This window comes from Canis lupus, chromosome 19 (assembly GCF_003254725.2).
Source record: "Canis lupus dingo isolate Sandy chromosome 19, ASM325472v2, whole genome shotgun sequence".
NCBI lineage: Eukaryota > Metazoa > Chordata > Mammalia > Carnivora > Canidae > Canis > Canis lupus.
Genome location: NC_064261.1, coordinates 3775882 through 3792654, shown reverse-complemented (window position 1 = coordinate 3792654; position 16773 = coordinate 3775882). Strand labels below are relative to the sequence as shown.

The window sequence follows — 16773 nt, the reverse complement described above, 5'->3', positions numbered from 1 at the left end:
TAAAATAAAGATTTTATTCATTTATTCATGAGAGACACAGAGAGAGAAGCAGAGACACAGGCAGAGGGAGAAACAGGCTCCATGCAGGGAGCCCAATGCGGGACTCAATCCCAGGACTCCAGGATCATGCCCTGGGCCGAAGGCAGGAGCTCAAATGCTGAGCCACCCAGGTGTCCCTTATTAATCTTTTCAAAGGACCAGCTGATAGTTAATTTCCCTAATGTTTGTCCATTTTCTACTTCACTGACCTTTATTTATTTTGGTTATTGCCTCCCTTCTACTTTGGGTTTAATTTGATCCTCATATTCTAGCTGATTGAGATAAAAGCTTAAATGATTTTAGGCTACACCCTTTCTAATATAAGTATTTGAAGCTCTAAATTGGGATGCCTGGGTGGCTCAGCGGTTGAGTGTCTGCCTTTGGCTCAGGGCATAATCCCTCAGACCTGGGATCGAGTCCCACATCAGGCTCCCTGCATGGAGCCTGCTCCTCCCTCTGCCTCTGTTTTGTCTCTCTCTCTCTCTCTCATGAATAATAAATAATCTTTATTTAAAAAAAAAAGAAGCTATAAATTTCCCTCTGTGTACTGCTTTACCTACATTCCTCAAATTTTAATATACTGTGTTCTCATTTTCATTCCGTTAGGATAGTCTCTAATTTCTCTTGTGATTTCTTTTTAAACCATGAGTTCTATAAAAGTGAGCTGTTTAGTATCCAAATATCTAAAGATTTTGCAAACGTTTTTGTTAATTTCTAACATAATTATGCTTTGGTCAAACAACTTTCTCTGTATGATTTCAATCCTTTAAAAATTATTGAATGTGGGGCACCTAGGTGGCTAAGTCAGTTAAGCATCCAACGTTTTTTTAAACATGGACTATTTTATTTTGGTGGAGGGATTTTTAAAAATTTAAATTCAATTAATAACATATAGTGTATTATTAGTTTCAGAAGTATAGATTTCAGTGATTCATCAGTTGTGTGCCCAGTGCTCATTACATCACATGCCTTAATGCCAGTCACCCAGTTACACCATCTCCTCACCCCTATCAACATCAGCAACCCTCAGTTTGTTTCCTAAAATTAAGAGTCTCTATGGTTTGTCTCCCTCTCTGATTTAGTCTTCCTTTATGTTTCCCTCTCTTCCCCTATGATCCTCTGTTTTGTTCCTTAAATTCCACGAGTGAATCATAGAACTGTCTTTCTTTGCTTGATTTCGCTCAGCATAATACCCTCTAGTTCCATCCACATTGTTGCAAATGGCAAGATTTCTTTTTTTTTTTTTAATAACTGAGTAGTAGTCCATTGTGTATATGTACCACATCTTCTTTATCCATTCTCTTGTCGATGGACATCTGGGGTCTTTCCATAGTTTGGCTACTGCAGACACTGCCGCTATAAACATTGGGGTGTAGGTGCCCCTTCAGGTCACTTCACTTGTATCTTTGAGGTAAATACCTAGTAGTCCAATTGCTGGGTCGTAGGGCAGCTCTATTTTCAACTTTTTGAGGAACCTCCACATGGTTTTCCAGGGAGGCCATACCACCTTGTATTCCCATCAACAGTGTAAGACGGTTCCCCTTTCTCCACATCTCCACCAACATCTCATTTACTGATTTGTTAATTTTAGCCATTCTGACTGGCATGAGGTGGTTTCTCATTGTGGTTTTGATTTGTAAAAGTGTTCAATGTGTCTCTGATGCTGAGAGATGTTGGGCATTTTTTCATGTGTCTCCTGGCCATCTGTATGTCTTCTTTGGAGAAATGTCTGTTCATGTTTTCTGCCCATTTCTTGATTGGACAGTTTGTTCTTCAGGTGTTGAATTTGGTACATTCTTTATAGATTTTGGATAATAGCCCTTTATCTGATAAGATATTTGTAGTATCTTCTCCCATTCTGTGGTTGTCTTTTGGCTTTGTCAACTGTTTCCTTTGCTGTGCACTTTTTATCTTGATGAAGTCCCAATAGTTCATTTTTGCCTTTGTCTCCCTTGCCTTTGGGAGCTTTTCTAGAAGCAAGTTGCTGTGGCCAAGGTCAAAGAGGTTGTTGCCTGTGTTCTCCTCTAGGATTCTGATGGATTCCTGTTTCACATTTAGGTCTTTCATCCATTTCGAGTCTACTTTTGTGTATGGTGTGAGGAAATGGTCCAGGTTCATTCTTCTGCATGTGGCTGTCCACTTTTCCCAACACCACTTGTTGAAGAGACTCTTTTTTCCAGTGGATATTCTTTCCTGCTTTGTTAAAGATTAGTTGATCAAAGAGTGGAGGGTCCATTCCTGGGTTCTCTCTTCTGTTCCATCGACCTATATGTCTGTTCTTGTGCCAGGACCACACTGTCTTGATGATTACAGCTTTGTAATAGAGCTTGAGGTCCGGAATTGAGATGTCCCGGCTTTGGTTTTCTTTTTCAACAACCCTTTCCTGGTCTTTTCTATTTTTTTTTTTAAGATTTTATTTATTTATTAGAGACACAGAGAGACAGGCAGAGGGAGAAGCAGGCTCCGTGCAGGAAGCCTGACGCAGGATTTGGTCCCGGGTCTCCAGGATCAGGCCCTGGGCTGAAGGCAGCGCTAAACCGCTGAGCCACCCGGGCTGTCCCTTTTCTAGTTCTATACACATTTTAGGATTACTTGTTCCAGCTCAGTGAGAAATGTTGATGATATTTTGATAGGGATCGCACTGAAGGTATAGATTGCTCTAGGTAGCATAGACATTTTAACAATATTTTTCTTCCAAAGCATGAGCATGGAACATCTTTCCATTTCTTTGTGTCTTCCTCAATTTCTTTCATGAGTGTTCTATTATTTTCAGAGTGCAGATCCCTTGCCTCTTTGGTTATTCCTAGGTATCTTATGGGTTTTGGTGCAGTTGTAAATGGGATCCACTACTTAATTTCTCTTCCTTCTGTCCCATTGTTAGTGTATAAAAATGCAACTGATTTCTGTGCACTGATTTTATACCCTGCCACTTTGCTGAATTTCTGTATGAGTTCTGGCAATTTTGCAGTGGAATCTTTTGGGTTTTCCACATAGAGTATCATGTCATTTGTGAAGAGTGAGAATTTGACTTCTTCTTGCCCACCCCAGTGCCTTTTATTTCTATGTGTGTCTGATTACTGAGGCTAGGACTTCTAATACTATTTTGAACAAAAGTGGTGAGAGTGGTAATCCCTGCCGTGTTCCTGACTTTAGGGAGAAAGCTCTCAGTTTTTCCCTGTTGAGAATGATATTCACTGTGGGCTTTTTGTAAATGGCTTTTATGATACTGAGGTATGTTCCCTCTATCCCTACAGTGTGGAAAGTTTTAATCAAGGAAGGAAAGCATCCAACTTTTTATTTCATTTCAGGTTGCTCAGGTTGATCTCAGAGTTGTGGGATCGAGCCCCATGTCAGGCTCCTCACTCAGCAGGTAATCTGATTGTCTCCCTCTCCCTCTCTCTCTGCCCCTCTCCCTGCTTGCCCTTTCTTTCTCTAAAATAAATAAATAATTTTTTTTAAAGTATTGAGATGTATGGGGCATCTTTGTGGCTCAGCATGTGACTCTTGATCTCAAGGTTGAGTTTGAGCCCCATGTTGAGTGTAGAGATTACTTAAAAATAAAAAAAATTAATAAAAAACTATTGAGATATATAGCCCAGCATATTCTCTATTTTGGTTCACTATGTGCACTCAAAATAAATGTGTATTCTGGTACTACTGGGTAGAGAGCTTCTGAGAGGATTGCAGCTTCTGAGAAGAATGCAGCAACCTCCAGCTAATACTGTGGATTTATCTATGTTTTCTTTCACTTCTGTCACTTTATGCTTTATGTATTTTGAAGCTCTAATATTGAATGCATACCTATTTCTTGACAAATGGTCCTTTTATCATATAGAAAATATCTATCTTTATCCCTGGTAATATTTTTGTCCTGAAGCCACTTCAGCTTTTTTATGATTAATGTTTGTAGTGTATTCCTATACTACTTTTATGCTATGTTGTTATACTTAGAATGAGTTGTTTGTATGAAACATAAATAGATTTGGTTTTTAACCCAATCTGACAATATCTGCATTTTAATTGCACTGTTTAGAATATTTACATTTATTATCAATAAAATGGGATTTAAATCCACCCCCTTGCTCTGTTTGTTGTTTCATTTATTCCTCTCTTTACTCTGTCATCTTTTGAACTGAGTCTTTTTTTAGTAGCAATTTTTAATTCAAAAATTGCTTGCTATCCATAGTTCTTTGCTTCATTTCCTAGTGGTTCTCTAAAGTTTACAATATGTTTACCACAGTTTATATATGCGTAATGTTACTTCGTGTATAATGTACAAGCTTACAATAGTATTCCTACAGTTCTCTCCTATCCTTTGCTTACTGTTGTCATACATTTACTTCTTCACGTTGTAAACCCAAGACACTGTTATTGTCTTAAACAAATATTTTTTTAAGTTAAGAACTGATCTTTAATTTTATGTTTATATAAATATAAATTTTATATTTACACATTTCCAGGGCTTTTCATTCCTTTATGTAGATCTATACCATTCGGTATCATCTACCTTAGTGCCTATAGAACTTTTTTTTTTTTTAAGATTTTATTTACTTATTCATGAGAATACACAGAAAGAGAGAGAGAGAGGCAGAGACACAGGCAGAGGGAGAAGCAGGCTCCATGCAGGGAGCCCGACATGGGACTCGATCCCGGGTCTCCAGGATCACACCCTGGGCTGAAGGCAACACCAAACCGCTGAGCCACCCGGGCTGCCCTACCTATAGAACTTCTTGTAACAATTCTTATTAACAAAAGTTTGCTGATGACAAATTCACTTTTCACTTCACTTTTGAGAGATATTCTCACTGGCTATATCCTTATAGGCTGACAAGTTTTAGTCTTGCTACATTTTCTTTTTTTTTAATATGTGATAGCCACACAGTGAGAGAGAGAGAGAGAGAAAGAGAGAGGCGCAGAGACACAGGCAGAGGGAGAAGCAGGCTCCATGCACCGGGAGCCCGATGTGGGATTCGATCCCAGGTCTCCAGGATCGCGCCCTGGGCCAAAGGCAGGCGCCAAACCGCTGCGCCACCCAGGGATCCCTCTTGCTACATTTTAAAGAAGTCATTATCTTCTCACTTGCATAGTATCAGTATCAAGATGTCTGTTGTCACTACATTTGTTTTTCTGTTTGTAGGATTTTTTTTCTCTGCATGCTTTCAGGATTTTCTTTCTGAAATTTGCTTTCAGCATTTTTGTTATAATGTGGCCCAGTGTCAAAAATAATAATAATGTGCCTCAGTGCCTCTGCTTTATCCTGCTTGAGGTTAAGATTCTCAGATCTATGGGTTTTTATTTTTCATCAAAATTGAAAATTTTGATGGTCATTATTTCATTTATTGTTTTCTGTTTCCCTCCACTCCTCTCATTCTGTGACTCAAATTACATGTATTTTAGACAACTTGGTATTTCCCACAGATAACTACGTCTTTTTTCATGTTTTTTTTTTTTCAGTTTTTCTTTGTGCTTCATAATGCAGTTTCTATTGCTCTCTTCAAATTTATTTGTCTTTTCATCTGTAGTACCTGATCTATTTTTAATTTTATTCAGTGAAATTTTCTTTACAAAGTATATATTTCATCTCTGGAATTTTTTTTAATGTCTTTTATGCCTCTCCTCTGAGGTGCATATTTTCTAACATCTTGACCATATTTATAATGGCTGTTTTTAAGTCTTATCTGCTCCTTTCGTCATCTCTATCATTTGTTTTTGTCTTGATACATTTTTTCTTCAGGTTATAGGTTACATTATTCCTGCTTCTTTGCATTTAACATGGTTAGGTGTTAGATATGTAAATTTTACACTGTTGGGTACAATTTACATACTGTTGTCATATCTTAATAATGTTTAGGTTCTTTATGGCTCAAGGGGCACCTGGCTGGCTCAGTCAGAAGAGCATGCAACTCTTAATCTCTGCATTGTGAGTTCAAGCCCCATGTTGGGTGTAGAGATTACTTAAAAATAAAATCCTAAAAAAAAAAATCGTTATTTATGATCAACTTCTTCAAGGCCTCTTTTTTAACTTTTTAGGTCAAGTTTGAACTACCCTTTATTCTACGGCTACTACAGCCCTACTGGAAGGCATAACACTTCTGGAGTCTGTAGGAATGTCCTGAGCATTTAATAAGGACTCTCTCTTCTAACTGCTTAGGACTGAACTCTAGATTTTTCGGTATATTATTGAATTTATACCTTTCTGGTCATTCTTTGCCTGGTTTCATGGAGTTTCATATTATATCTGAGCAGCTTATTCAGCTAAAGATCAGGTTACTTGAGGCTGAATTCTGGTATTCTTCCTCTGAGCAGCTTCTTCCTCTCAGATACTTTGCACTTCAAATTAGTCATGTTTGTCTCTCCATATTCCAAATTGTACTTCCTCAATTCAGTGAGACTATCACTCTTTGCTTGGGTTCCTCCCCACTATGCTAGATCCAGAAAGTTGCTTCAAGCAATGAGTCAGTACAGAGATTATCTGCTCTTCTCTTAAGAAACACACTGCTGTGCTTCCTGATGTCCAATTGTCTTAGTCCATTCAGGCTGCTCCAACAAAATAACACTGATGTGGCTTATGAACAGTAGAAATTTATCGTTCATAGTTGTGGGAGCTGTAAGTCCAAAATCAAGGTGCCAGCATGACTGGATGAGGGTCTTTTTCCAGGTCAAGGACTCCTTATTGTATATCCTTACACAGCAGAAGGAACAAGGGATCTCCATGGAACCTTTTAAAAGAGCACTAATCCCATGCATGACAGTTCCTCCCTCATGACTTAATTACCTCCCAAAGGCCCTAGCTTCCAATACCATTATGTTTGGAGGGTAGTGTTCAACATATGAATTTGGGAGGGGGGGTCACAAACATTCAGGCCATAGCACCAATGTTTCAGAACTGTGCTTTCACATGTTTGTTCATTTTCCTAGTTGTTTATGGTGGGAATAAAAATCTGGTCTCAGTTATTCCACAGAACTCCCAATCTTATTTGTCTGAAAGTAGATGCTCTCTAGAATTGTATTTGCTATGTTTTTAAAAATGTATTTAAATCCTCTTTATTTTTCAGCATTAACTCTGACTTTTATGAGACTTACCTGCTATACATTTCCTTTTCAAAAACTGATCTGGTTATTCCTATCTATTCTTCCATACAATCTATATACATTCATTATCAATTTCCCCCAAACTTGCCCTAAGATTTGATAGAGATGGAATAAAATACATAAACTGCAGGAAATTGACATCCTCCACAATATTGACTCCTTCCATCTCTCCTATCCAAGTACAAAGTATATCTCTTTATTTATGGAAGTCTTCTTTCATGTACCTTCTTTCATGTACTTCAATGTCTTCAAAGAAGCCCCATATGTCTTTTACATTTATTCCTCAATATTTTATATTTTTTGCTAATTTTCTGAACGGAATCTTATTTTCCATGATCTCTTCTATTTCCTTACAAAGGATAGCTAGATATTTTTTAAGTTAATTAAATCAGGGTACCCGCCAAACTACCAAGCACTGTTATTAGTTCTAATTGGTTTTCATGGATTTCCTCTGGTTTTTCCAGGTAGAGAATCATATTATCTGAAAATAATAATTTGGTCTTCTAACACTTATATATTTTTTCATTATCTTATCTGATTACAGGAAAATATTAAATAATAGTTATGGTACTGCCCACACTTTAGAGGAAATACTCTAGTACTTCACCATTAAACAGGATTCTGGCTACTGATTTGTAACAGTTATTTTTTTACAATGTTACAGAAATATATACTTATATTTATATTATTAAGAGTTTTTATCAGAAATGGATATTTAATTTCATAAAATCTCATTTCATCAGTTATTTTATCCCTATTAACATGTCATAGATCATGTATCCTATTATTAGGGCTTATATATATATTAACTAGGTTTTTTTTTATATTGAAATATCCTTGTGTATCTGAAATCCTATTTGGCACTGGACTCCATTTTATATATTTATTTCTATTCTATTTTTTGTTTTTGCATCTATACTCCGATAAGTAAGTAGGTATCTTTGGTTTTTGGTCTCTGTCAGAAATAAAATGATTCTAATTTTATAAAATGCATTACTTTTATAATCAGGTCTCTTTGTCAGAAATATAATTATTCTAATTTTATAAAATTATTACTTTTATAATAAGGAATATAATTATTCTAATTTTATAAAATTATTACTTTTATAATAAGGAATAAAGTTAAAAAAATAAAGCCTAAAAATCATCAATAACTCTTCAAATGCCCACAACTTTTTAAACATTTATTTTTTTTCTTCAGATTCTAGAGCTGTGATTATAAAATTTTAACAGGTCATTTTTTTCACCCCACCCCACATTCTAGAGTGTAGTTATTAAATCTATCTTTCCATACACTATCCTCAAAATTCCCTCTGTAATATTAGGAGATATTTCAGATACTAGTGGCTTTTCAATTTCTTCCTGGAATTCTCTTCCCCTAGATGTTCCTATTTCTATAGCCCAAGCCGTTACTTTGTTTAGATCTAAACTAAAATGCTACTCTTTCAGAAACTATTTCCCTGACCACCCTAACTAAAATATCCCCTACCACCTCTCTATTTCTAGCCCTGATTTATTTTTCATAGCCAAATATTTTTATTCCCAATGCCTTAAAAAGTACTTGACACACAGAAAGTGGTCAATTAATATCTGCTGAAGGGACAAATAAGTGAAAGTAAGTGGGTACCTATATCATATAATTTGAAGAAAGAGTTCCCCAAGAACAATTTCTCCCATTCTAGTGCCATACTACCTAAAATGCCTGTGACTATCTACCACATAAATCATTAGTCAACAATGCCTTGGTGAAATGATTTCATTTATCAGATTCATTCTTATATAATAATCAGTTCTCCAGACCATGAACACTGGGTTCCATATAAAGAAAGAAAAATATAGTGTCTTCCAGAAACTGTTGTATTCTTTTTCCCACATTAATGATACCAAACCAGTACAAGGTAAATATACTCTGCCTATTACTCCTGGTGGTTCCCTTCTTAGGGTTAAATACTACAGAGTAAAATTATACAACAAAGAGGAAGCACTGGAAAAAGAAATAATAATTGGTCTGGGTGATGTGAAGGGGATAGTAAGTCCCCTGAGACCCTGATCTCCTTGGTGAGTCATACCTAGAAGTGATTATATAGAAAGCAAATCTTCAAGGAACAAGTAGAAATCGATGAAGAGAATTAAGTATGTTCTCTGGCTGTGGCTTCTCTTAATGGACTTTGAACCAGTTTTAGATTCAAATACAATTAGAACATTCTGGTTACCAAGTCCACTGAGAACAAAGAAAAAGTAATATCTTCAGTTTATCTCCTTCCCACTGACTTTAACCATAGTTATCTTGGAAGATTGAAGAGACACAAACAAGCAAGAAAAAGAAGCAGACTCCAAAAACAGCCTAAATCCTAACTTATTTCTTGGTTCTGTCACAGTATTATATGCTGGTACTAAGGACCAGTAACAGCAATATCTTTCACAGAATATAGAGAAAACAGATTTTTTAAATACAGCCAACTCTCCATTTGTCCCTCTCATCTCTGACCAAGTATCTGTCTATTATTGTAACAGCATTACCATATTTTAATTTAGATTCTTCCCAATATTCAGTCTTTAGTGAATGGTGGGAACAGAAGTCAGGCCCTGGAAGTCCATATGTTTCTGGTACTGTTATTTTTCTACTCTATCTCCTATTCTTTAATGTTATCAATAACAAAAAAATAACCAGATATGTTAATGATGCAGAGATCTATATGTATAAAATCTCAAAACTTTTCTGATTTACAAACCATCCAAATTCTTAAGTATATACACTTAGGATTAAAATATGATAGATCTTCACACTGAATCAGGTAGAATAACAAAAGATGACAACTAAAGGAGATACAGAATTCTAATTTAAGATGAATATAATTTATGTACTTAGATACAGTATATACCTATAAACACTTTAATCCAAAACAATGGATTTTTATCAGGAATTAAAAATCTATCTCAACTAATACTTTCTGTGTTCTTTCTTTCAATTTTTCCTCCAGTTCATTCCAACATATGCATGTTCCAACAACTCAGATGAGCCTAACTAAGTTTTGAGGGCACATGACATATACAATTTCATGCATCATACATTTAACTCTACTCAAAAATACCTATTTCCCATTAATTTCAAAATTAGTTCATATAATGATTTCTATGAACAAAACAGAAATGTAATACATTGGATGCCTAACCTCTTGATTTTCTACTCCATTGCTGGAAAGCTCCAAAATAGAACCTCCATTGTCAACCACTGCTGATGTCATTGTTACTCCCTGAGGAAGCTTCAAACACTATAAATCAGTGTAATTTAAAGGTTCATGGATGATGGCCAGTGGTACAGGTTTGCATTATGTTTTAAAAGTCAATAGACATGGAGTGAAGGAGATATCCAGAAATCCAGTCTTCTAAAGATGATTAGCCAAAGAGCCTAAAAAGAGGAAGAATTTGAAAAGTTATTAAAAATATACAGGAAGTATATAAAGTACAACCTATTTTACAATCTAATCTTTGACATTTTTGTAAACCAAGAAAAAGGAGCTTAGGCTTATAAAGCCAGTGTCTAGGGGATCCCTGGGTGGCTCAGCGGTTTAGCGCATGCCTTTGGCCCAGGGTGCAATCCTGGAGTCCCGGGATCGAGTCCCACGTCGGGCTTCTGGCATGGAGCCTGCTTCTCCCTCTGCCTGTGTCTCTGCCTCTCTCTTTCTCTCTCTATCATGAATAAATAAATAAATCTTTTTTAAAAAATAAAATAAAAAAAAATAAAGCCAGGGTCTAAAGAGGGCAGTAATGAGCATTCTACTTCTTAGAGCTGTCAAGTTCATAAACAATTTATTGCAACCAAGCTATTGCACATGGATGACCTTATGACATTGACATTCCAAGAGATAAAATGTTATAACTTTGTCCTTTTATGAAGATGTACTTTTATTCCCAAAATAATTTTGGTAGAAATTTTAAAAATCTTTTATGCATTGATAACAAAATATGCTAAATCAAGACAACTTCTAAAACTATTTGCCTATTTAGCAAATTAAAAGATTTATTGGTTTGTAAATATTTCACTATTCTTTGGCTCATTTGGTTTCTTTATTTGAATAATATAATTACACTTGTCTTTTGCTTATAGTAGCAATCTCATTTTGTGTTCAGATTTTGAATACCATATACGGCATATAAAACGGATTAATCTGAGTTGTATATTTATAATTTCAAATAGAGTAGTTCAAAAATAAAGTAGCAAAATCACTTGGAATGCCTTTAGTATTACTTTAACATTCTTAATTTCTCTATAGTTTTTTTGCTACAAATGATGTGATGAGCCTTAGGTGTTACATGTTGGCAAATTGAATTAAAATAAAATAAAATAAAGTAGAAATATCCTGATTTAGAAAAAAAACTAGTTTTTTTGCTCTTGGTTAAAAATTCATTATAGCAGAGGTGCCTGGGTGGCTCAGTAGGCTAAAGAGTCTGCCTTCAGCTCAGGTCATGATCCCATGGTCTGGGATCAAGCCCCCCAACAGGCTCCCTGCTCAATGGGGAGCCTGCTTCTCCCTCTCCTGCTCCCCCTGCTTATTTTTTCTCTCTCTCTTTCTCACCCTCTCTCTCCCTCCACTCTTCCTCTCTCTCTCTCTCTCTCTCTCTCTCAGTGTCAAACAAATCAATAAAAATCTTTAAAAAAAAAATTCACTATAGTAGCAGCACCTAGGTAGCTCAGTCAGTTAAGAGTCTGACTCAGTTTCCACTCAGGTCATGATCTCAGGGTCATGGGATCAAGCCCCATGTAGGGCTCTGCTCTCAGCAAGGATGCCCTCTCCCTTCACCCCTCCCCACCACTCGTGCTCGTTCTAAAATAAATAAATCTTTAAAAAAAATTTCAACATAGCAAATGGTTTCAAGTAAACATAATTCAAACTTTTTTCTCCTAGCAGAGATGAATATTGATATATACATACATCATCTAGATTTATGCATTAGATTATTCCTAAAAAGTTATATTTTATTTGATTTTATATAGGTTAAATTTTTCATGGCGGAATTAAAGATTTATTTTTTGCAGATGTTCAGATAAAAATCATGTAATGTAGAAGAAGTAAGCATATTTAAAGAGAAATAAACATGTATTTCTTTTTTTTTTTTTTAAATTATTTATTTATTTATGATAGTCACACAGAGAGAGAGAGAGAGGCAGAGACACAGGCAGAGGGAGAAGCAGGCTCCATGCACCGGGAGCCCGACACGGGATTCAATCCCAGGTCTCCAGGATTGCGCCCTGGGCCAAAGGCAGGCGCCAAACCGCTGCGCCACTCAGGGATCCCTAAACATGTATTTCTAATAAATCATTTCATTAATATTATATCCTACATTAAGTTTGACCACTGGCACTATACAGATATGAAATAAAATAATAAAGAATTTCCATTAATTTATACAATAAAATACCTGGGGGAAAAAAGCAGAAATTTCATACCTACTATATAAGATTCATTCAGAACTATAAATATTCTTTTTGATCTCATCACAGAAAATGGGATAGGATGTATTAATATCTTAACAACAAAAATTAGTAAAAATCCATAATCCACATCACACTAAAGCTCACTATTATCATATTAGGGTAATGACTATTTTCAATTTCTGTTTTCTTAACATAAAGGTAATAATAGCAGAAATAAAGTTTACTTACAATTTGAATGTTAAGTAGTGTAAGCATCCTTCACTATTTTCACAACTTGGCAAGAGCTAAAATATAAACCAGCAGTTCTTTGGAACTACTGTTGGGAGGAGGAAAAAGACAGTATTAATATAATTCTATTTAAAAATATTTTGCCCAAAATAGGTATGACTCAGACAATATGTACTTCTTATAACAAACCATCTCCAAATCCTGAGCATACATTATATAATATACATACATATATATAATAAGCATAATAAAAAATTATTTCTAGGCTACTGGAGGAATCAGAAATTTTAAGTCACCACTAAATTGCCGAGTTTATATATTTGTTATACTGGATCTTTTGAATAATGATAGATCCAAAATGCTACAGCCTATGCCTCATAGTATGGCTATATTTCCATCAACCGACAGGAGTGGTTGCAGGTATAATAACCCCTGATGCCTAGAAATATAAAATCATGTTTAAAAACACTAACTCACAAAACCACTGTAAAACAAAATCAATATTCTATTGCCTATTAAGTCACTTTCCGACTCTCTAATCCTCCAAACTTAGCTTCCATATACGTCCAAACATCCCAAGCTTCCTCAAATAGCCCTCATCCCTTCAAAGGCTAATCTAATGACCCATGTACTGGATGTAAGGTCTTGCTCCATCAATCATTCCCTCCTTTTCCTTAATCTTCTCTTACTTGACATTGGGTCCTCTCCATTAACATCTCAGCATTTGTAAGACATTTTCATCTTAAACATAGAAAGGTCTTCCTCCATGACCCTACAAACCACTCCAGCTACTCTTCTAGTTTCTTCCTTTCTCAGAGACAGATATAAAAAAAACAAACTTCTATCTTCAATATCCACTTCCTAATTCTTCAGGTATTCTCCCTTTTATGGGAGTTTGGCAACCATCACCACCAGCTGAAATTTTTACTAAATTCTGATTGTCGGTTAAATCCAATGGATACATCTGTTTTCATAGGACTTAATGTCTCTGAAGTATTTGACACTATTTATCATCCCTCCTTGAAACTCTATCTTGAATTTATCCTCTCCCTCTCTAGCTACTCCTTTGCAGTTCCCTCCTGTAAGCCAACCCCTAATTTTCAAGGGGTTTAGATCAAGAGTACAAACGGAAGCCTACATTCCATATGTCTAAATATTTTTAAATTATACATCAAGCTAACAGGTTGTTAAATTATTATTCTATCCTCCTATCTTGATATGTATACTTTGATAACAACCTAAAAGGCTAAGTTCTGATTGGAATTCTCAAACCACCTCAAGTTTTATAGGAGCATGGGAGTCACTCAAATTCTTTGGGAGCCTGCCCCTTTTTCTATTCCCACCTTTAGCTCTACTCCATACTATAAGGAACCTCATATGTATACATGTAGACATCCCATCCTACATGTCCAAGTTCTGGCCACATGCCTGCAAACAGCAGCTTCTTGGTCATTCCTTACACCAAGAGAAGCCCATACATGTGTTCAGTCAAGAGAGAAGAGAAGAGGCTTTAGAAGGGCCACGTGGGCAGGGAATTCTAGGGTTCAAATATTCAGAACTCAAGTCTAGAAATGGGTACCAAATGAACTAGTTCCCTTGTGCTCCCCTCTCTAGCCACACATACATACACACATACACGCCTCATCCCATCAGGAGGGGTATAGCTCCATGAAGGTCAGGATGAGGACCTTCACAAGGTCATAAACCACAAGGCCTAAAGCAGGTTCCTGCTTGTCAAAGTCAAAGAACAATGTTACTCTCTGGTCAGCCCTTACATGGAGGTGTTTCCAGAATCCCACCCCTAATCGTCTTCTGACTCTTTACACTCTCTCTAAGCTATCTTATGTATTGCCATGGCTTCATGCATATCTCTCTTCCAATCTAAACCATTTTAATGGGCTCCAGTTTGTCTACTAGACACATTCTTTTTTAAAAAATATTTTATTTATTTGAGAGAAAGAGAGGACATGAGCAGGGCGAAGGGCAGAGGGAGAAGCAGGTTTCCTGCTGAGCAGGGAGCTTGATACAGGCTCAATCCCAAGACACTGAGATCATGACCTGAGCTGAAGGTAGACACCTAACTGACTGAGCTATCCAGGCATACCTGTCTGTTAGACACTTCCTTGCCTACTTCTTTGTGAAATTAAAAAGGGTATAAATAAATAGTAAGCATCTATCCCAGGATATCCCAAACATTCCATCAATTAATTTAAGTCATTCAATGAATATTGAGTACCCATTATATGCTAACAGTTTTCAGTGTTAAACGTACAGTAGCAAATAAAGCAAAACTCCTCATTCTTATGGATCTTAAATTCCAGTAGGAAGAGATGAAAATAAACAAAATAGGGATCCCTGAGAGGCTCAGCGGGTTTAGCGCCTGCCTTAGCCCGGGGCATGATCCTGGAGTCCCAGGATCGAGTCCCACATCAGGTTCCCTGCATGGAGCCTGTGTCTCACTCTGCCTGTGTCTCTGCCTCTCTCCCTCTCTCTCTCTCTCTCTCTCTCTCTCTCTATCTCTCATGAATAAATAAATAAAATCTTTTAAACAAAAAAAGAAAATAAACAAAATATGTTTGGCATACACGTAGATAGTGATAAAGGCTAAGGAGACAAATGAACCAGAGGGAAAGAATATTCAGCAGTGAAGAGAACTATAATTTCAAACTGGATGGTCAGTGAAGGATTCACTAAAAAAGTAACAAATGAGTAAAAACCTGAAAGTAGGGAGTGAACTGTGTCAGTGACTGAGGGAGGAGCCCTCTAGTCAAAGGAAAGGGAAATGCATATCTTCAGAATGGCATATGTCAGATTAGTTCAAGGATCAGCAAGGAGGCCAATGTGGCTGGAGTGAAGTAAGCAAAAAAAAAAAAAAAGTAAAAAAAGATGAGAGTGAATAAGGAGAAAGGATCATGTAGGCCCTCCTTGAAGTCTGTGACATTTACTCCAAGGAAAGGAGAGTTTTATGCAAAGAGATGATTGATTATTATAAGAATCATTCAAAGCTGGGTTGAAAACCGACAAAGGCATAAACAGGGAAATCAGTTAGGAAGCTACTATAATAATTAAGTGAGAAATGATAGTGGTTAAGATGAGGGTGGTAGGTTCTGGAGAAAGTAAAAAGTCATCAACTGTTAGATATAGTTTGAAGGTAAATGGACAAATTTTATAGCAATCTGGATGTGGATATGAGATAAAAAGAAGAATCAAGAATGAATCCAAAGACAACAAAGCACATTGGAATAGCCATTCAATGGGATAGAGGAAAGTGTGGGAAGAGAAGTCCAATGTGTCCCAAACTAAACCCACTTCTTCCTCTGCTAGGAAACATTACTTCTCCTGCTGTGCTAGCTCAGTAAGCTGCCTTAACAGCCACACAAGTTGTCTAAAAAGTAAAGTTCCTGAAGTTCAGAGTTCCTGAAAAACAGAGTTAATCAACACTATCATACTCTGTCACTCTTGACCTCATTTCTATAATCTTATATCCTCCCTTAGCCAAGGTCCTATTATCATTTCTCTATATTGTTTTAATGGGCCCCGAATTTGCCTCTTTATCTCTCATCTTCCCATCCTTCAACTCTACCTTCTGCAATATCAGGATGATCCAAGATGCAATAATGTTAGGCCACTCTCAAAATTCTTCAATAGTTCCTCATCACCTGTGCAATGAAATCTCAACCTCTTTGCAAGGGGAGTGCAAATCTTAACTTAGTAGGAACAAGCAAGGGGATAGGTCAACTTTTCTCAAGTTATGAAATGTTCATTCTGATATGCTCAGGTACAGAAATCACAAATCCAAACCATGCTCACTTGTCCAGTTTCATCTTCCTTTATTCCCTTTACCTAATGTTAAACCACATTGTTCATAGTTCTGTATGTCCTTCTCTCTCTCTTATCGTGAATATCCTTCCTTTGCTTGCTCATTTGGCCAATTCCCAGCTGTCTTACAGGTCTCAGGCTGTAAGGTAACCTGATCC

General features: G+C 36.4%; 1 protein-coding gene across 13 annotated transcripts in view; it reads right to left on the bottom strand.

Annotated features, from left to right (window-relative positions):
- Nucleotides 1–16773, bottom strand: part of ELF2 (E74 like ETS transcription factor 2) — a 99673-nt gene that overhangs the window by 57566 nt on the left and 25334 nt on the right. For all 13 annotated transcript variants that reach the window (XM_035702098.2, XM_025462250.3, XM_049097207.1 and 10 more), the window contains 2 exons: nt 12797–12884; nt 10305–10540 (listed from right to left, as the gene is read on the bottom strand). In XM_035702098.2, coding sequence (XP_035557991.1) covers nt 10305–10376 — 72 coding nt within the window. In that variant the 5' untranslated portion in view covers nt 10377–10540; nt 12797–12884. The remainder of the gene's footprint in view (nt 1–10304; nt 10541–12796; nt 12885–16773) is intronic.